Here is a 22,431-nt window from a genome sequence, read left to right on the forward strand (position 1 = left end):
GATCCACAGACCATTGTCAATATGTGCAGAAATTATTTTATGGAACTTCTTGGTTCTTCTCCCTCGCTTTCTAGCCAGGTTACGCATGCCCGCTTGGTCTTCTATCATCTGGTCCGCCAGCAGGTTCCACTTGATATGCAAGCCACTTTGGAGGCGGATATTTGCGAGGAGGAGGTTATGGATGTTTTGTTACACCTGCCTAAGGATAAAAGTCCTGGTTGGGATGGTCTCACTAATGAATTCTTTGAGAACTCGGCCACGCAGCTGGTGAAGCCATTGCGGTTATGTTTCAGCAGGTTTGGGAAACAGGGGTCATGCCTTCCTCATGGAAAGAAGGCCTTATCAAACTGATTCCAAAGGTCCCTTCGCCGTCAATGCTGAAACACTGGAGACCAATTTCTTTGATGGGCTCGATGTATAAAATCTTCTCCAAAGTGCTGGCGAATCGGCTTCACAAGCACCTTCCAGTTATTGTGCATCCTCTCCAATATGGTTTCATTAAGGGCCGCAACATTCTGCATAATATCTTAAATGTGCAAATGGCTATTGACTATGCGCGGCACTCCAGTCAGGAAGTGGTATTGATTCAATTGGACTTGGAAAAGGCTTTTGACTATGTCGACTGGTCTTTCATTGCAGATCTCATGTCTGCTATGGGTTTTGGTACTCGGATGTCCCGATTGATCTACACCATTAGTGTTGCGGCTTCTTCAAGAGTTATGCTCAATGGTGGGGTTATAGAGCCATTTGTCCTTGCACGCTCGGTCAGACAGGGTTGCCCTTTGAGTCCTCTCTTCTTTGCCCTGGCGACTCACCTGGTCCTTTCAATGTTATCCTCAATGGCGGCTTCTGCTCAGCTGGCAGGATTGTCTCTTCCTTTGGGGCAGCACTTCATTAGCCAATCTTTGGCTGATGACACATTTATGATTTTGCGGGCGGACAGGGACAACATTCGAAAGGCATTAGATGTTTGGACGCTCTTTGGTCAGGCCTCTGGTCTTCGCATCAATGCCTTTAAATCAGCCATACTCAGTTGCACGGAGCCTGATTTATAGTCATTAGGCTGGCAAGGCCAGGTGGTTTCCCGTGGCTCCATTGTCAGGCATCTTGGATATCCATTGGGGGTGGATGTACGGCCAAAGGAACTACTGGAGTTGTCACAACTCTATAGAAACAGAATTTGTATCCCTTTTCATTAATTTGTCTATATAATGATTTATTAAATTTATTTTCTTTGCACTAATTAGATATAAAGAAAAGTCCATTGGAGCTGGCCACTGATGAGTGGTCAGTTAGAGAAAAGATAGTTCACACTTCCACCTATATGACCCGATTGGGCGCCTGTGACTAGAACTCACGCATATCAGGGTTAGACTCGCACACAGAAAGGATTGATGCCTTGAAGTGTGGGCTAGATCCACCAGAACAAACAGTTACAATCAACAAGATGGCATGATCATGAAATGCTTGTATAATGTGCATGTGTGGGCTGAAAGCTTGAAATGCACATTTCTTTGCATAGGAAAGTCACATGAAGATTCTGTTAGCAGATATTAGTCAGCTCATGGTGTGAGTCTGTGTTAGAGGCTGGGCATTTTATGCAGTATTTTATGGCACATTTTAGTGGCCATTTATGATGTATTATTTAGCATTTGTTGCTGGCCGACCAGCATTAAATGCTGGCCGACTGCATTTTATGCTCCCCACTTTTTGTGGCTATTTATAGGGCTCCTCCTCCACAGTCTTTTGGTGCTTCAGCCATCAGTGGAGATCCTTCTGGGAGAGAGGAGCCGGTGCTGAGGAGCCCACGCAGCCAGTGACTCACCGTTGTATGCTGCTGTCTCGTGTTCGATATGGATTCCATTTCCCGAGCATACATTTGAGTTCTCATCTGTCTACTGTGTTCATTCTTTCTTCTGTCTTGTGTTTCAGCATTTATTTCAGCATATTCTTTACGCTTCCATTGCTGCACCACTTCTGACATGGTATCAGATTTCAGGCTGCAACCTATTTGTGCTGTGTTTTCTTGCTGATTTCAGGATTTACACCCTTCTTGCTGATCAGCCAGCTGTCCTTCCTGCTGGCGACTGCTGATTTGCTGCTGGCGACAGTGTTTCAGCATTTGCGTTTTGCGTTTTTCTGGACAGATTTGCGTTTACTGCTGTTCCACTCTTTGCTGCCCGTGTTTCCTTCAACAAACTGCTGGCAATAGTCTTTAGCCCCTGTTTCTTCAGTTTGCAGCCTGTGTTTTGCTGTTTACAGCATTATTTTTGCCTGTTTTTCTGATTATTCAGGCCGTTTTTGCTGTTTTTGACAGTTTTTGACTGATTTTTTCACTTTGTGCAGCAGCTTTTGGCTTATTTTGGTCAGCCTTTGGGTTATATTGCATGTGAACTCACTATTTTTGGTGTTTTTGGTTGCGTTTTGGCTGTGCTCACTCTCCAAACAACCTTCTTTTCTTCTACTTCTCTTTTCTACCTCCTCCAGATGGCCCCTCCGTGCACATCAAGTGAAGATAAGCTACAGGGACGGCTTCCGTCACAGTATGGAGGGTCAGGTGAGGCTCCTGGAGCTTCAGAGAGGGGTTCAAAGAAGAAGAAGCCGCAGCCACAGTGTTACCATTGTGGGAAGAAAGGTCATCTACTGAAGGATTGTATAAAGTTAGCGGCGTCCAAGAAGAAGGAGAAGAAGTCGAAGCGGGATGCGGACTCCTCCGATGAGTCATCATCTGCCTCTGATTCTGACTCCGATCCTCCAACCTCGGCCACGGCCAAGACGCGGAAGGGATCGTCTTCGACAGATCGTGGGAAGGGATTGATGGCCCCTTCCACAGCTGCTTTCTAATGATGGCATGATGTCATCCCTCACGACTCCTCGGTGCCAGAGAGGGAATGTGAGAGGGTGTGTTGGTGGGGCTGCAGTGCCTCATCTATATTTTGATATAGATGCACAGGATCCAGAGAGGGATGTCCCTGACGCATCGACGGTATCTGGCAGTGAAATCCTAGAGACTGGAGTTGATTTCTGGGTTCATGATGAGCTGTTCTTCTTGACAGAGAGCGAGAGGCTTTCGTCTGGAGCTCACATGAGGGGACACTTTGGTGGTTTGGCCAAAGGCGGGGAATCCATGGTCACATGTTCAGAGACATGTTTGGCAGATTGGCTTTGTATGTCCTGAGTGACATAGGTGACATTACACAGAGAGCTGCTATGATTCTTCTCTATTTTCAGGTGTTGTTGGTATGATCGACATCGACATCAGATACTCTCCGAGGCTTCTTGGTGGTGGGCTGGCCACTCACCGCTTGGACATCCATGGTCCTTCTGGTGTTTCTTTGTTGTGTAGTTTATGATTCTCCATCATTGTACTATTTCATTGTATCCGATCACACATGATCTGAGAGAGGGTGTTAGCAGATATTAGTCAGCTCATGGTGTGAGTCTGTGTTAGAGGCTGGGCATTTTATGCAGTATTTTATGGCACATTTTAGTGGCCATTTATGATGTATTATTTAGCATTTGTTGCTGGCCGACCAGCATTAAATGCTGGCCGACTGCATTTTATGCTCCCCACTTTTTGTGGCTATTTATAGGGCTCCTCCTCCACAGTCTTTTGGTGCTTCAGCCATCAGTGGAGATCCTTCTGGGAGAGAGGAGCCGGTGCTGAGGAGCCCACGCAGCCAGTGACTCACCGTTGTATGCTGCTGTCTCGTGTTCGATATGGATTCCATTTCCCGAGCATACATTTGAGTTCTCATCTGTCTACTGTGTTCATTCTTTCTTCTGTCTTGTGTTTCAGCATTTATTTCAGCATATTCTTTACGCTTCCATTGCTGCACCACTTCTGACAGATTCGGATACCATTTTTGCGATGTACACGGAAAAAGCTTTCATATGATACCCATATTGGGGGGGTCCCTAAATTTTAGGAGATCCCTAAATTTTAGGAGGTCCCTAAATTTTAGGAGCCTCGAATTAGCCTAAAAATGCTAGTCCTAAAAAATAGGGATGTCATTCTAAAAATAGTAAGTTCTGTACTCTGACTGTGCTTACTAAATTTGGTTGTTTCTATTCTTGACAGTATTCAACCCAAAAAGGAAGGCCATAAAGAAGAGACAAGTGTCAAGACACTTGTCACACAAGTTTCCAAGTGTCCCACCACTTGTCACATCTCATGACATGTGGCTGGACACTTGTCTTGTGCTACTCCACTTTCCCCTTTTGTACTAGCTCTCCCCTCTCCTATAAATAAGAGCTCGTTTTTCTTCATTGAGCATCATTTTTCTTTGCTGTAAACTCATGTACAGCACCCACAGATAGCCAGAAACTGGCCCCATCCATCCCCATCATCATCCCCCACTTCTCCATTATCAAATTCCTCCATATTCCCTCTTCTATCACTGTTGTTTTACAAGACAGCAAGCCTGTAAATTCATTACAGCACCTCCTTCTTGAGCTCTTTCTTCCATTTTAGCTACAAGAAGCAAGCTCTATCCATGTACTGCTGATCAACGATGGAGAAAGGCTGAATTCCCCTTTTTCTTCTCTCATACTGTAAAGAAATCAGTTCTTATCATTGCATAATAGATAATGCATGTGTGTTTGTACATCTTTGCATGATCTTGTGAGAGTGAGAATTACTTCTTCTCACTCTCAGGTTGATTGTAACTGAGCTCTTCCCTAAGGGACTTGGGTTGAGCAGAAATACATTCCTTCGGGGGGGGTTGCCCATCTTCAACCCTCAATCTTGTCTCCATTACTTTTACATTTTCATGGCTGTAATTTTGTGAGTAATTTTCATTTTCAGCTTTAAGTGTTCATTCTCTTTTATATTAAATCTCGAAAACAAGCAAATATCATAATTGTTAAGCATACTACGTTGTTCGGGGCGTTTACAGTGGTATCAGAGCTTTGGCTCGGTCCTCACCCCCAACACTGGTAGTGCTTACAACTATAAGTTTGTTTGTTTTCAGCGCTTGCATTGAGTGCTTGAGCATTTTTTTTTTCTTTAGTCTCAATGGATCAATCGAGTGCTATCCTTCAAGCCATTCAAAGTCTTAGAGAGGAGAATCAGCAAATTCGTGAGCAACTTCTCAAACTAGAAAAAGTTGAGAATCCCAAAGAATTCAAGGAAAGAAGCCCATCTACTTCAAGAAGACAAAGCCATACCAATGAAAGGAGCCGATCAAGAAGTCCAACTACTTCTAAGAGGCAGTCCCATTCTACTTCAAGACAAAGAAAGAGATCGCGTCGAAGCTCATCCTCTTCTTCAAAGTCATCTGGCGCCTATTCTGATGGATCCTCTTCTAGTAATGAAGAGTCACACCCTTCTCGTGGAAGACCTCATCATCGTCAAAGGCGTCGACATTCTTCACCCTCGTCTCCATCTCCATCCCCATCAAGCACTTCATCATCTTCAACCTCAAGATCCGAGCATGGACGAAGGCATAAGAAGAAGAAGAAGACTAAGTCACTATCTCAACTTGAAAAGAAGATCAAGTTCAGTATGTATGATGGTTCCCGAAATCCTGATCTCCTTCTGAAGTTTATTCGTCAATTTCAAATTTTGTATGGTCGTGACAAGTATAAAGAAAAAGAAAAGATTAAGTTTGCAGCTTTACATTTAACCGACTTAGCCCATACTTGGTGGACGGGGTTGGAATATGATCATACTGCCCCAAAATCATGGCGGTCCTTTGTTCGCCTGATACAAAGCCAATTTCTTCCTGTTCATTTCAAAAGAGATGTAAAAATGGAATGGGATCGGCTTTGGCAAAAGAAAAATGAGTCACTTGGTGACTATACCAAGAGATTTTGGGAGCTACTTTTGAAGGTCCAACATTTCAAGAAGATCAGCAGTTCGGAAAAGCTTAGGAAGTTTCAAGGAGGTTTGCATTTTAAACTTCGTACTGCTCTTAATCATTATCATTGTTCTAGTCTCAGGGAACTCATTGACCATGCTGAGACATGGGAAATGGAGCACAATGGCAACAAATCATTCCAAAAGAATGATAAGAAGAGAGTAGCTGATGATGAGGAGTATTCAGTCCCAAATGAAGGACAAAAATAGTGGCAAAAGCAGCCATCAAATCAAAAGAAGATGAAGCCCTATGCCCCTCCTAATGCTCCTCAATTTCGCTCCAATCTATACCCACAAGCAAAGCAACTTTCCGAAGAAGAAAAGCAACGCTTCATGAAAGAAGGGAAGTGCTTTAAATGTGGACAAATAGGCCACATAGCGAAGCAATGTCCAAGCAAGGGACAAAGCAAGGTTTCTGATAACAAGCCTAAGTCGCCAGTGAAAATCAATGCTATCAGTGATGTAGTTGCAAACACAACTCACACTCCAGAGACGCGCAAATTATTAAAAGCTTGGGGACAGTTGCAAGGTAAGCAAGCACTATTCTTGATAGATCTTGGGGCGAATGAAAATATCATTTCCTTGCAATTAGCTAAAGAGCTTGGATTAAAGAACGAAGAGATGGACACTCCGGCAGAAGTTCGCCAAGCTTTAAATGCTGATGAAGGTGACACAGTGAAGACTGTGATACCCTACATTGGCAAGCTCAAGTTTCAAATTCAAGGCTACAGTGATGAAGATACCTTCTGTATCGGAGACCTTGATGGTTGCGATGTGATTCTTGGCATGCCCTGGAATCATAGAGTAGATTCAACCATCTTCTCTCAAAAAAAGAAGGTAGAACTCACCAACAAAGGCAAGAAGTACGAGATCCAAGCTGGAGTTTCTGGAGACACCATACCTATGGTAAGCCATATGCAAGTCTCTAGAGCAATTAAGGATTGTGTTCAATGTTGTCTGCTTTATGTCACTGATGTAAAAGATAATATGAATGCTGAAAACCAAGAGCAACTTCAGCTCTTGGAAAAGTATAAAGATTGTTTTTCGGAAGATCTTCCTTATCAGCTTCCCCCAGAAAGGCCAGAAGACCATCATATTGATATTATCCCGGGCAGTTCTCCTCCTAATATAGCACCATACCGTGTGAGCCGTCCTCAATAAGAAGAAATCAGAAAGCAAGTCGAAGACCTACTCAACCGTGGGCTAATTAGGCCAAGTAGCTCACCATTTTGTTCACCGGTTCTTCTTGTTCAAAAGAAAGATGGCACATTCAGGATGTGCATTGATTATCGAGCCCTCAACAAAATCACTGTGAAGAATCGGTTTCCTATTCCCAGAATTGACGACATTTTGGATCGTCTAGAAGGCTCAAAGGTTTTCAGCCGCATTGATCTAAAGAGTGGTTATCATCAAATTAGGGTAATACCACAAGATGTACACAAAACTGCTTTCCGCACTTCATACGGTCTTTATGAATTCTTGGTGGTTCCTTTCGGATTAACCAATGCACCAGCCACCTTTAATCGAATGATGGAGCGCATCTTTAGAGAGCATCGACAATATGTCGGTACTTTCTTTGATGATATTCTTGTCTTTAGCAAGAATGACGAGGAGCATCATCAAAACTTGGAAATTGTTCTACAATTACTACAACAAAATCAACTCTTGGTAAATGGTAAAAAGAGTGAATTTTTCATGCATAAAATAAATTACCTTGGGCATGTCATCTCTTTTGAAGGGATTCAGATGGATCCTGAAAAGATCAGGATAATCCAAGAATGGCCTCATCTTCGTGATGTACATGAGGTGCGATCGTTTCTTGGCTTATGTTCTTATTACCGCCGCTTCATCAAGCATTTTGCACATATGGCTTCTCCACTTCATGACCTTACAAAGAAGAAGATCTCTTTCCAATGGAAGGAAAAAGAGAAGGCAGCCTTCACAAGGCTGAAAATAGCTCTTACTTTTGGACCTGTTCTTATCATTCCAGATCTGGTAAAACCATTTGTGGTGGAAGCAGATGCTTGCGGTGATTGTATTGGTGCAGTGCTAAATCAAGAAGGCCATGCCGTAGCCTTTGAAAGCCGCCATCTAAATGATGTGGAGAAAAGGTATGACATTTATGAAAAGGAGCTCTTAGCAGTGGTTCATGCTTTAAAGATATGGAAACATTATCTTTTAGGCAATGAATTCCTTATTAAAACCGATCATCAAAGCTTGAAGTATTTCAAGACTCAAAAGCATTTGCAGGAGAAACATGCAAGATGGGAAAATTTCTTGTCTATGTTTCATTTTCAAATTATGTACACTCCAGGGAAACAAAATGTAGTTGCTGATGCACTTTCTAGAGTGCCTCGCATTGCAACTATTACAGTGGCTCATCATGAAGATTTTCAAACGATGAAGAATACTTATGATGAAGATACTGATTTTGCAGCAATTTGGTCAAATTTACAGCAAGGAGGTTCTCATCCAGATTATTCCATCAAAGACGGTTACCTTCTCATGAACAATCGCCTTTGTGTCACTCTTCCTCTTCGACAAAAGGTGCTTAAAGAAAGTCATGAACCCCCTTATGCAGGGCATAGAGGGAGGGCAGCCACTCTAAGTGCAAATGAGCGCTACTTTTATTGGCCAACATTACGAAAAGATACACATAACTTCATTGAGGCTTGTCTGGTATGCCAAAAATCCAAATATGATAGGCAGAAGATTCCAGGATTGTTGCAACCTCTTCCAGTGCCCAAAGATCCATGGGAATCTATCACAATGGATTTCATCTCAGGTATTCCAAGAACACCTCAAGGTCATGATATGATTTGGGTCATAATTGATAGATTCAGCAAACAATCACATTTTATTCCTTGTCATAAAACATTGAAATCCGCACAAGCTGCAAGACTTTTCATTCAACATATCTTCAGATTACATGGTATGCCTTCTGAGATCATTTCAGATAGAGACTCCAAATTCACAAGTAACTTTTGGCGTGCTTTATTTGAGAATTTGGGAACCACTTTAAAGTTCTCCTCAGCTTTTCACCCTCAAACTGACGGCCAAACAGAGGTGATGAATCTCACTCTTTTGGATATGTTGAAAGCTTATGTTAGTGAACATAAGTCACAATGGGAGAAATATCTTCCATTATTGGAGTTTGCTTACAACAATACAGTGCACTCATCCACAGGGAAAGCTCCAAATGAAATAGTACAGGGTAAAGTGATTCCTCCTCCAATTATTCGCACTAAAGATAAGATTTTTGCTGCTGATGAGTTTGCTTCAGATTTAAAAACCGCAATGGATCAAGTTCGAGCCACTATCAAAGTTGCCCAAGAGCGACAAAAGAAGCAAGCAGATAAACGAAGAAGACATTTGGCTTTTGAAAAAGGTCAATATGTCTTGCTAAAGTTTGATAAAAGCAGGCTCAAACAAGGTTCTGGTCAAAATTCATCTTTTCCAAAGCTCTCCAGTAGATACTTTGGACCCTTCAAAGTGATTGAGAAAATAAATGAAGTTTCTTATCGACTTGAGCTTCCTACTCATTGGAAAATACACAATGCTTTTCATGTAAGTTTGCTAAAACCTTACATAGGACCAGAACCAAAGGAACCCATTACTGAAGATCCCCCAGAAGTTGAAGAAACAGAGCAACTCTTGGAACCTGAAAAGATTTTGTTTCTCAAGGATCGAACCACAAGAAGTGGCCTTGTGACACGAAAATTCTTGCTAAAATTCAAGAATCTTCCCACAACAGATGCACAGTGGGTAGATGAAAAATTCATGAAGGATTACCCAAATATTCTACAGCAATATCAAGAAGCTTTTCAGCTGAGGACAGCTGAATAAAAGCCAGAGGGCTGTCACAACTCTATAGAAACAGAATTTGTATCCTTTTTCATTAATTTGTCTATATAATGATTTATTAAATTTATTTCCTTTGCACTAATTAGATATAAAGAAAAGTGCATTGGAGCTGGCCACTGATGAGTGGTCACAGGTTATGGTGGACCCACACGGTGGGTTAGAGAAAAGATAGTTCACACTTCCACCTAAATGACCCATTTGGGCGCCTGTGACTAGAACTCACGCATATCAGGGTTAGACTCGCACACAGAAAGGATTGATGCCTTGAAGTGTGGGCTAGATCCACCAGAACAGACAGTTACAATCAACAAGATGGCATGATCATGAAATGCTTGTATAATGTGCATGTGTGGGCTGAAAGCTTGAAATGCACATTTCTTTGCATAGGAAAGTCACATGAAGATTCGGATACCATTTTTGCGATGTACACGGAAAAAGCTTTCATATGATACCCATATTGGAGGGGTCCCTAAATTTTAGGAGATCCCTAAATTTTAGGAGGTCCCTAAATTTTAGGAGCCTCGAATTAGCCTAAAAATGCTAGTCCTAAAAAATAGGGATGTCATTCTAAAAATAGTAAGTTCTGTACTCTGACTGTGCTTACTAAATTTGGTTGTTTCTATTCTTGACAGTATTCAACCCAAAAAGGAAGGCCATAAAGAAGAGACAAGTGTCAAGACACTTGTCACACAAGTTTCCAAGTGTCCCACCACTTGTCACATCTCATGACATGTGGCTGGACACTTGTCTTGTGCTACTCCACTTTCCCCTTTTGTACTAGCTCTCCCCTCTCCTATAAATAAAAGCTCGTTTTTCTTCATTGAGCATCATTTTTCTTTGCTGTAAACTCATGTACAGCACCCACAGATAGCCAGAAACTGGCCCCATCCATCCCCATCATCATCCCCCACTTCTCCATTATCAAATTCCTCCATATTCCCTCTTCTATCACTGTTGTTTTACAAGACAGCAAGCCTGTAAATTCATTACAGCACCTCCTTCTTGAGCTCTTTCTTCCATTTTAGCTACAAGGAGCAAGCTCTATCCATGTACTGCTGATCAACGATGGAGAAAGGCTGAATTCCCCTTTTTCTTCTCTCATACTGTAAAGAAATCAGTTCTTATCATTGCATAATAGATAATGCATGTGTGTTTGTACATCTTTGCATGATCTTGTGAGAGTGAGAATTACTTCTTCTCACTCTCAGGTTGATTGTAACTGAGCTCTTCCCTAAGGGACTTGGGTTGAGCAGAAATACATTCCTTCGGGGGGGGTTGCCCATCTTCAACCCTCAATCTTGTCTCCATTACTTTTACATTTTCATGGCTGTAATTTTGTGAGTAATTTTCATTTTCAGCTTTAAGTGTTCATTCTCTTTTATATTAAATCTCGAAAACAAGCAAATATCATAATTGTTAAGCATACTACGTTGTTCGGGGCGTTTACAGGAGTGGATTTCACAAAAACTGGTGGCGAAGTTTATGTATTGGAAGTCGCAAGCGTGGCCATTCCATGTCCGCCTCAAAGTGGCTCAGACAATTATGCTACCAATGCTAGCGTATTTCCTGCCATTGCTGCCGTGGACGCCTACTACTTTGAAGGCTCTCACTCATCCCATTCGTTTCATGCTATGGAAGAAGGATTCACTGCAGGCAGGTATTTCGTGGATTTCATGGTCACATACATGTACCCCTAAACGCATGGGTGGTGGAGCTATTTTGGATGCAGAAACTCATATGATGGCTCTTCGTTGGTCTCTTTTTCGTGCCATGTGTGTGGATCATCACCCGTGGACCATTATAGCCCGTTATTTTCTTGAGGACAGCGGGCTACGCCATGGTAATACACGCCTTCGGGCCTCCTGGTGGCATGTCCTTAATGCTGACTCTCGATTTTCCAGTCCCTCTTCCTCTCTGTTACTGCACTTGGTCGGCTCTTGGAAAGTGGTGCTCCAAAAGGCCCGTTGGCATCCAGTGCGGGACCGCTTGCAGACTAACTCCTTTCAGCTGGAATTGTTGGCAGTATCGAGATTACTTTCATGGGAAGACAAACATCAGCTCAGACCGAGATTTAACCGCATGGCCCGTTTAGGTGTGACTTCGATTGCAGATGCTACCCTTGTCACTCGCAATGTCCTCGCATCGTTTCGGACTGCTAGGAGACTTTTCAGGATCCCGCGCGGATACCGTGGTTTATGGGAACAGCTTTTGTCGGAGCTTCAGGGTAGGCAACCCTTTCCTGCCCTGGCTGTGGATCGTCCTTGGCAGGACTGGGACCTTGCAGGCCGGTTGAGTCTGGAAAAGGCCTCTACTAATCAGGTGTATCATCTTCTCATTCAAGATCACCAATGGCTGGGTGTGAAAGCTAATACTGTTTGGGGACTGCGGAAATCGCAGTCATGGTGGCAGGCAACGGTGATGGAGGGCTGGCTGAATAGGGCACCTTTCAAATGCAAGGTCTTTCTTTGGCGGGTAATGATTGGTGGTCTTTCTCTTGCCTCGGCCCTTTCCAAGCGTAGAATCTCGAATGGCAATTGTTTCTTCTGTACCACTACTGCGGAATCGGCCCGACATCGATTTCTTTCTTGCCCGCTCGCCAAGAATATCTAGTCACTCTTGTCGCAAATCTGGTGCGCAGTGGTGGGGTCCTCACTAACTCCTTTCGATTGGGTTTTTGTGCACCCAAAGTACCCCACACCGCCACAGTTACATATGAAGATATTATTTCACTTTTTCACATACTGGGGATGCTGGCACATTTGGACCACGCGCAATGCTTTTCTCTTTGATTCGGCCTCTAATGTACCGAGACATATTGCCATGCTTAAAGGGCTCTTGCATTGGCAGATAGATCTCATCCGGCACTCCGACTTGCTCCCTCGGGAGGATTTGCTTCCCTGGCATATGGCAATTGCCTGTGGGTCGTTGCCATGATTGGTGTAACCTTTTTCGTGCATTAGTACGGGGATTTCCCACACGTTGGCCTAGGGCCCTCGTGTCTCTTGTAATCATGTAATCATGTAAACTTGTACCTTTTTTTCGTAATTAATACAATTACCTTTTACGAAAAAAAAAAGAGAGAAACACACACACACACACACACACATACAAGATGTGGAAACTCCAACAGTCACAATGTGTGACCGGCCTTCCATTTATTCAAATGTCACTGAAAGAATAAAGAATGAAGTGACAATGATGGACACCTGCCACCTACAATGTACAGGTGTGCGGGTATGTAGATACTGCAATGTAACTAATACACAACCGGCTAGGCACAAGCACCTTTACCCCCAACACAAAGGTGCTAGCCTGCAAAACACAAGGTAGACAAGTGGCTGGAGCAGAAACACAGCCTATACACATGCTGAACACTAATCAACCAGCCCTGAAAGTTGCCACTCTAGCTGAAATGCAGCCCGTCAGTTCTCAGCTAATGGTGTCATCAGCAAACAAGTGTCATGCAGCACTAAGAAACTGCTGCCAGCGGAAAATGCAGTTGCCAAGGGTATCACCAGCAGCCTATGACTGCCACCCAGCATAACTGCAGCTATGGAGGGGTGTCCAATGGAAAGAACACAGCTATTATGGCTGTAGACAGGCCATCCTGCACTCAAAAATACAAAAATGCAGATTGGCAACACTTGATGATACCACCCAGCTTGCTGTTGCATGGACTAATACTCCTCTTCAGTCGACTCCAGCTCATACCAAGGTGAATGATATCATGTGAGAGCGCACAACAGAAAGAAATGTAAGCATGGAGTGAATAGAGAAGGAGGAGACAAAAAGAAACACACAATTACCTTTTACGAAAAAAAAAAAAAGAAACACACAAGGAACAAACTGACAAGAGACTAAATGATACAAGGCTACAACCATCAGCCCCAGGACGTAGTTCAGAGCATGAGTTTGGGTGGCAGAAAAAAGCAAGGGGATGGAACAAAAGAATGAGGTGGGCTGGCTGAATGAACAGTGGATAATGGATGAGCGGAGTGAGGGGCAAGCTGCCTATAAGTAGCCAAACTGAAGCCCCAACTGGTATACTGGCTGGTCAGTCCCAAAAAATTGGCGCCCGGGTCAACGCACCCAAATGACAAAATGATCACAGTGCCAGAAATGAAATACACTAGTGTCACCTCCACCTAAAGTATCTAGGACTGATAAAATGACAAACAAACACAATGTGAGAGCTCCAAATATCCTCATCTAACTCAAATGGAGGCTCAAAGGCAGGATATAACCACACATGACATACATGACTACTAACACAAAGATACCTAACTAATCTTCTTGGCAATTTGGACTTAACTATCGTACCTTGAGCATAGTGTATAATGCATGTTCATGTGAATCAAGTTGAGTCCCAAGAGGATCAAGCACCCAATAATCAGTAAGCTGGCCATAAATGCAGCCACCCAATGGGATAATGAGCCACCCATCTGGCGACTAAAGCCTAATGAAATGCGCAATAAATACAATGATATTACCCATGATATGCATAAAACTAATAGTAATTTGGTAGTTGCCTAGTATAGATGTAGAAAGATGGGTTTTGTCCATGGCAGTGTATGGACTCCAAAGCACTATCTTGCAACATGTGAAGCAGCCCAGTTGGTGAGGAGAGCACCCATCAAGGCTAGCTCCTATGCTGTTGTAGGTTTGGAAGCTTGAGCCCTCACTGACACAATTGGAGTTTTAAAACCTCATTGGGAACCTTGGACATGGTATATGTCAAAGGCCTACTTTAAAAGAAAATTCTATTAAAAGGTGCATCAGTGAAAACTATCACCGAGTAAAATACAAATGTGTAAAATCCCAAAACATGAATTAAAATTTTCTACAGCAGTGAGTGCCCTTCAGTGTACGCCACTCTTGCCGATCACTGGTCTTGTATTATCCACTCACTTGTATGATGGGACCAGATTTACGGAGACTTTTGGTATTGTCAAGACCTTTGATGTTGTTTTTCCACTCCTTGGGTTACCATAGCCTATTTTTCACACTCTAGATGGTAACCCTTGGTGATGCTACAAAACCGCACCTTGGCATCTTTCCCTGATTCCCCCAAGGAGGTTTTCTTTATATATGACGTAAACACTTTCTGCACCAGCCATGCTGTCAAGCCCATGTGCTTCCATGTTAATATACACGACAAAAAATTTTCCAGCAAAAGAGAATTATATTAAAATAAGACCTCAGAAAGATAAAATCAGACACTTTATTTGCCCCACACAAAGAAAAAACCAATAATAAGGACATTGAGACACATGCCCATAAGTGCCTTCAATTGGAGATACAGAATGATGAGTCCATGCTGCAGGAAGCCACTTTGCCAGACCAAAATCTGAGATCTGTGTAAGCAAAGGAAGTTACATATTAAGTATTAAAGATTTGAACAAGAGAGAATATTACGCGTGAAGGGAAAAGAGAGAAGCGGCAACCTGTGGTTCAAATTCAGTGTCAAGTAAAATGTTTGAAGCCTTTATGTCTCTGTGGATAATTCGACGCTGACAATGTTCATGTAGATATTGGAGTCCTCTAGCTGTACCAATGGCCACCTTGTTCCTTGAGGACCAGTCCAGGATTTTTGGTCTTGTACCTGATAAAGTAGGCTATTGACTCTAAGGGACCCACATGACAAATATATGAAAAATAAACATACAAATTTATGAAGAATTAAGATTCCTGACAAGACCAATCTCCATTATATAAGGAAACATAATATCTCAAGCAATGCAATCTACAGAGGACAGTAGAATAGAATAATAATCACCATGGAGGAGGTTTGCAAGACTTCCATTAGGGCAGAAGTTATATATCAAGTACAATCCACCTTCAAGACAAAATCCAACCAAGGGTGTAATGTTGGGATGGCAAACATGGGCCATTATTCCAATTTCTACTAAAAAATCCTTTTCCTTCTGCTCCTCAGCATCAGATTGAGAAAGTTTTTTGATAGCTATGATCTGACCATCTTCAAGGGTACCTTTGAACACTTTACCATACCCACCCTTTCCCACAATATTTTCTGCCAGAAATTGCAACATTTTATGCATGCAGTTGTTTTCAACTCAAAATTACTGGATAAGATCAATAATGATTCTTTATTTCAAAAACCTGGACGGAAGCTGCTGGTCGCACAAGTGATCTCTTGAAAGGTGAAGCATCTCCAAGCAGGTGCGATAAAATTTTCTTTCTCTGGCAGGATTTTACTGTTTCCTTGCAATGTTGGAACCCCGCTTGAAGGGCAAAAACTTATACTTGATGAAAGAGCATGGAACTTGGATTTTGTAGGTCTCTGTGTATGTTTAGAACCTAGACTTTTCCACATAGAGAGGCAATTTTTATAATGAAGTTTGACTGTTGATTCATCATCATTCTCATCATTGCCATTCTCATCCACACTTGAGGATTTTTGAAGTAGAGCTTCTGTAGATAATGATGATGAACATTTCAAAACATCTTCAGCAAAATTCACTTTCTCTGATATCACATTTCTCTGTTTGAGCAAAGCACTAGTAGGCATCTGTATCCCATCTTCATGATTGATTTCATCATTTACTTTCAAGTGCAAAGCAATGGCAGCATCTTGTAAGTGAGATGAGGGCACAGAAAGCACACGTCTTTGAAACGAAGTTAATGTCCTTGCAACATCATTTTTGAATCTATCTTGCATGTCCGTAACTGCATTACAGAACAAGAGAATTAAAAATTCTGAAGTAGCGATATAATCTCATTAGAACAATATGTTTGCACATTCATTTATATTAGTGGACTAACAAATAAGAAAAGAGGAACAGGTTTCTTAAGCTTGGGGGTCCATTATGTGGGGATTCTTCATGAAACATGCACAAACATGAGAGCATGATTCCTAAATGCATAGTTAGCTTATAAAATCACCCTAAAAATGGAAAAAAACTCACCATTTTCCTTATTCAGGTAATCTCAATGTATTGCATCCAGATTGCAATACAAGATAAAGAAATACCACAAGAGGTGCCAGTTTTTGGGGACACTATGCTGTTCATCGTTCAAGATTGCATGGTAAATTTGTATTTTCAGTTTATGTAATAACTACTCTTGCTGTAATTAGTGCTTAAACAAGTTATTACCACCCTATCTAAGGAGAAAGGTTGTTTTCATCATTACTACTGTGTTTTGTTGTTTGCAGCAATCATTTGCATCCTACTGACAGTTTCTAACATGCTACCTATTATTTGAGTTGTCCCAAACTTGTCCGGATGATCCAAACTCTCCAAATCTATGTGTGCTACAACCATACACTTCCGAAGTTGTCTACCGCATTTCAAGATCTGTCAAAGCACAACACACTCTCCAACTCATATTGTCTGCCCTGGTCCTAGAGACTGGAGTTTGAGGTTCAATATTCACCTTGCATAGTGTGTTTGCTGCATTGAGCATTGTATTATTCTTCATTCATCTTCAATGTTTATTGTCTCTCAGTTATCCTAACCCTACTAAGTTCTTTTAGCAATGTGTGCTTTGCTGTACAATTGTGCTTGTTATCTATAGATGAGTATTTCTTTACACCCCCACCTTGGATACTCCCCATGTCCATCGTTGTACATAAGTCTTTTCTAACCAGTAGACCAATGGATCCCAAACAGGTGAAGCACAACCAATGCGACACCTTTTTTCTTGTGTTTTCTTGTAGGTATTCTTCAAGAGCGTCTATGGCCAATGCATATGATTGGGAGGATCATGTGAATTAGGACCATGAAGACCATCATAGTTTTGATCAAGACCATGAAGATCAGCATTCATAGAGTGATGACTGCGAGGATCGTTGGACAGATCATGACTGACCACCATCCTATAGCAACTAAAGGTAAGAAATTTGTAGTTGATCCACAAGGTAGCACCTTTTCAATTTATTGTGGCTTGCATGCAAGAGATTGAAGACCCAATTGTGCCCAGATTGTGGTACAATCTAGGGGCAAATTGATTTTATGAGGTGCTGGTCATTCTTGACAGCAATTGTATTGACAATTAAAGGAGATCCACGAGTATCTCAGTGTACTTCGATTTTCTACCAATACAAGTTAAAGAAATACTACAAGGAGCATCAGTTGTTGGGGCCAATCATGTGTCCACTGTCCAAGATTAAGTGGTAAAGTTTGCATTTTCAGATTTGTGTATTTATTGCTTGCTGCAATTTGTGGTAAATCAGGTCATTTACCACCTTATCTGAGAAGGAAGGCTGGTTTCACAACAGCTTTATGGGATCAACTGAATGCCACATCCCACTCTCTTTTGAGTTGTGTCGATTCTATGCTTGTACATGTTACATGCATCCACACTCCCATAGAGGTTTGGAAGAGATTGGTGCCTCTCTACCAGATCCAAACATTTGGCATCATCTCTCTCTCAAGTTGAAGCTACAACTTGCGAATTTCCCCCATGATGAGGAATCGCATCGACAAGATGGAGGAGATTCAGGATAAGCTTATATCCCTTGGTAAGGTTGTTCCTCTAGAGAACCTAGCTATGTCGTTTCTCTCACATCTTCCATCACCAACATATGACGTGTTCTACACCACTCTTCTTACCTCTCGTACACAAGACTATCACTTGGTAGGGGCTGGTCCCATTGATGCTTGAGCAAGATACGTGTCACAAGGAGATTGATTCTAGTGGAGTCAAAGCACATAGCCGTACTTTTGTGCATCACATACAAGTGAAGGACAAACCAAAAAGAAGAAAGGGAAGAAGAAGAAATCAAAGTCATCTATAAGGGGAAGCACAAAATCCAAAGTATCCTCACTATGGGAAGACCTCGCACCCCAAGGACAACTGTTGGAAGAAATACCCTCACCTTCGTCCAAGAGCAAAGGATGAATCTACATCAGAGCCTTTGTTGACCTCTACATTGAAACCAATTATTATCACCAAATCAATGTTTCTTCACATTCATTGGGTGGAGGAGCTTTCTTCAGCTGTCTCATCTTCTAAGCAGCCTTGGCTCATTGACAACGTGCATCAAGTCATATGACTCCTCTGTTACAAGAGTCATTCTTGCAATAGGTTGGCAAGAAAGGTGGCTATACATGCTTCATACCCCTTCCATTGTAAAGAGCCCTCCAAGGCAATTTCCATTGCCATACCTATTCCCAATTGTGCACCACCTATCCCATAGGTTCCATCTGAAACCCGTTTCTACCATTTTACAAAACTCGTATGAAACATACGAAACTTGTTTCATACCTCCCATTTCAGAAACCCTTGAAAACTATGGATGAGGTACCTCCACCTATATCCATCATGCTTGAATGATCACCGAAGCAAAAGAAAACTTCTGTGTTCTTTTATTGTTGTTCTCCTAATCATTGGTATCTTATTACATTGTGGCAGCTTATTGGAAAATCTAGGTCTCCCCATTTCAATGGCACAAAAGGAGAGATAATAGTGACTCAAGACACATAGCTTGGCTCACAGGCAAAGGCCCTGCTTGTGGCTACGAGTTTAAAGCAAGGATTTTCTCCTTCTACCTTACAATAGTGAGGTAAGGGATGATTGAGACAATTGACCTTTCGCAGTCTAAGAGGATAGCTAACACCACCACGGTTCATTTGGACAGCTAGACATAGATCGGACACAAACGAGTAGACTACCCCAACCTCAAAGACTCTAATACTCTCAAAGGTAAGCTGGAGAGATTTCAAGGAGACTTGTTGTGCACAAACAAGGAGAGAGACTTTCTTAGCATACTCTCAAAGGTAGATCAAAGAGATTTCAAGGAGACTCGCTATGCACAAACAAGGAGAGAGATTTTCTTAGCTATCCAGGAAATGGGTTCCACTGGAGACCTCAGTTACTTCGGCATTATAGCACACCAAATTGGCTTTTTATTCAGCTCATTATTGATGGTAGGCACACAAAAAAACAAGAATAGGTCTCTCTATAAATGGTATGTGTTGAATGAGAAAAAAATTCGCAAATCAAGGATATGATAGTGTCAAAAAAAGAGAAGCATGTGCCAGTCATAAATTGCAGGCAATTTGGTGTGCAACAGGACAAAGATCGTTCAAAACCTCACAAATAGCTCTAGAATAGTATCAATACTCCCAAGTGCAATGACATAAAGCCCTGAGGAGTACTAGGGATTCTTGTGTATAAAGACCTAGCTCTTGCAAGGACAGTTTCAAGGAGGGACTACACAAACCACAACTTTTACGGTTGCCAAAGGACATATCTAAGGCTTGCGGTCTAATGTGCTGCAGTTTACTGCCCAAAGACCAAAACCCCTTATCAAGCATCAGCACCTAGAAGTTAATGATCAAGGCAAGTTTACTGCCCAAAGACCAAAACCCCATATCAAGCATCAGCGCCTAGAAGTTAATGATCAAGGCAAGTTTTCATAATGTTCATGCCTACCATTGCTAGCTTAAGACTTTATGGCAGCAGAGTGAAGTGAGCAATTTTGTTAATAACCAATCATCTTTTGTGTTATCATGAGTTCCAAGCCTCTCAAAATCCAGACTACTACTACATTCCCGCATTGACACTTACTGAAAGAAGATAGTTCTACAATTCATGTAATGGGATTTCAAACATGCTATTTCACCATCTTACAGCTTCCATATAACCCCTCTGAGCAGGCGCCTTTGCCTCATTCAAATAGCTCATCAGATGGGCATTGGAAAAGATCAGTTCAAATTGGTATGGATTAATTGGAAGTGAGTAGGAACAGTCCCTGGCTGGCCTTGACAGCCTTCCATTTTAATCATTGTGCATGGATAGGCTTCAGGGACTTTCTGCTGCTGTGACAGCAGGTGTGTATGTGCAAACCATATCTCAACTAGGTGATGGTAGGAGTAATTGCTCAACAATGCATATCATGGTAGGAGCAATTGCTAAACAATGCATGTTTCTTTGGTAGATGAGACACATTTTGGATGTATAAGGATGTCAAACTTGGATCTGTGAAGCCCCAGATTGGGAATTCCAACAACATCATGAGCTTCTGCGAAGGAGGGACTGCATACCTAGCTAGGTGTGTTTGGGGGCCCCTGCCCCCAGCCACACCTAGCTAGGAATGCAATGCCTCCTAAGGAGAAGCTCAAGATGTTGAACACTATAGGGAAACACAAGGGAAAGAGGCCCTTTTCCCACATGGGAAAATGTCAAAAACTTCTTGTCATGGCATTCTGAAAGCTAGTAGCAATCTGCATCCACTAAAGCTATGTTGTTACGTATGATTGGGGTTAGTCCCTTTTGAATCTCCTCTTAAATAACAACCACAACATTTAAAGATCTGATGGGAGAAGTGTCCTCAAAAATGCAAGTATAGACTCTCATTTTTGCACGGTACAACTTGCACTTGATATCGTGATTGTACACACACACACACACACACACACACTCTCTCTCTCTCTCTCTCTCTCTCTCTCTCTCTCTCTCTCTCTCTAAAATTATACACTCTCTCTCAACAATTTGCATCAGACTTCCGCTTTCAAAGTTCTGTGTTTATGATCCAGAAACGAAGAAATGATTGGCATCGAGGCATTCCCTTCTAAATGCTCAGGAATTAATGGTGCAGTAAATAAAATTGGCGGTGCTTGATTGAAAGAAAGAAGAACATTACCAGCTTAATTATGTTGCCTGCTGCCCGCGCTTCTCCCCGGAATACTTGGCAGCCCTCGCTTCAGAGACTGTGTATGGATTCAAGAGTAGTGAATCAGGAATGGACTCCATCAGGACTCATGATGATGTGTTGGGGAAATTGCAGCTGAAGTTTTGTCCTAGAGGCAAAAAAATGCCGGCACCACAGACACACACAAAGAGAGAGAGAGAGAGAGAGAGAGAGAGAGAGAGAGAGTGCGTGTGTGTGTGTGTGTGAGAGAGAGAGAGAGCAGTGTAATCACTTAATTAGAGGTATAATCGGAGAAAGCGTGGCAGTAAGAGACAAAATTATGTCCGCCTGCACGCGTTCTTGAGAGAGAGAGAGAGAGAGAGAGAGAGAGAGAGAGAAAATGTAAGACACAAGACACAATTATGTATGTTGCATGTGAATACCGCGAAAGAAAGGTGGTGATGCATCTCTCTCTCTCTCTCTCTCTCTCTCTCTCTCTCTCCATGTTCACTAAAAAACCAAAGTTTTATATAGAACGATTTGCCCTTTTTTTTTCCTTTTTAAAACATTCACAGCTTAAAGAATAAGGCATAAAACCTTGAATTTTATAAAATGTTTTAATTTAAAAAATGGTAAATACATGGAATTTGGTTCAAAAAATCTCCATGGCAGTGAGAGAGAGAGAGAGAGAGTGGTATAATCTCTCCACCAAATCACTCTTGTTGCAAAATGATTTGCAATTGTTCCCCATTTCACCCTTCCTCCTCCAAATGTTTAATGGGGGCTTCTCATGGAGCTTTTCAACATAGAAAGAGCAATAGTTTTGAAAAAAAATTCCTCCACGTGATGCATTGCGAAAAGCCCACTAGCTTGTTCGGTGAGATTGTGCATTCTCTATAGCAAAAGTTTCAAAGATACATGTTCATTTTGATTACTTTCTCTTATGATAAATTATCATTTCCCCTTTTGATCTTGGCCTTTGGCAAGGAGGAAATCTTCAATCTTGTAGGACTTCAACTTAAATTTTGTAATAAATCTGGGAGAGAAGGGCCAATCATCTCTCAATGAGACAGAAAAACTATTTCTACTCAACTTCTTTCTTAGGTGAACA

General features: G+C 42.0%; 1 protein-coding gene across 3 annotated transcripts in view; it reads right to left on the minus strand.

Moving 5' to 3' along the window:
* LOC148020264 (putative receptor-like serine/threonine-protein kinase At5g57670) overlaps nt 1-21,687 on the minus strand; it is a 69,070-nt gene extending 47,383 nt beyond the window's left edge. Inside the window, exons 1-5 of one of the 3 annotated variants that reach the window (XR_015694943.1) lie at nt 21,333-21,686; nt 15,845-16,411; nt 15,501-15,755; nt 15,169-15,326; nt 14,999-15,078 (exon numbers count right to left, since the gene is read on the minus strand). Coding sequence is in view for 2 of the 3 variants with exons in the window: in XM_087700597.1 (XP_087556723.1) it covers nt 14,999-15,078; nt 15,169-15,326; nt 15,501-15,755; nt 15,845-16,403 (1,052 nt within the window). In the remaining variant the exon portion in view is untranslated. Of the gene's footprint in view, nt 1-14,998; nt 15,079-15,168; nt 15,327-15,500; nt 15,756-15,844; nt 16,412-21,332 lie in introns of all 3 variants that reach the window. The other 2 variants (XM_087700597.1, XM_087700599.1) reach the window with 2 other exon arrangements.
* Between the last annotated feature and the right edge of the window lie 744 nt (nt 21,688-22,431).

Source organism: Lygodium microphyllum, chromosome 19, assembly GCF_053477565.2.
Source record: "Lygodium microphyllum isolate KBCC chromosome 19, Lygodium_microphyllum_v1.1.10, whole genome shotgun sequence".
Lineage (NCBI taxonomy): Eukaryota > Viridiplantae > Streptophyta > Polypodiopsida > Schizaeales > Lygodiaceae > Lygodium > Lygodium microphyllum.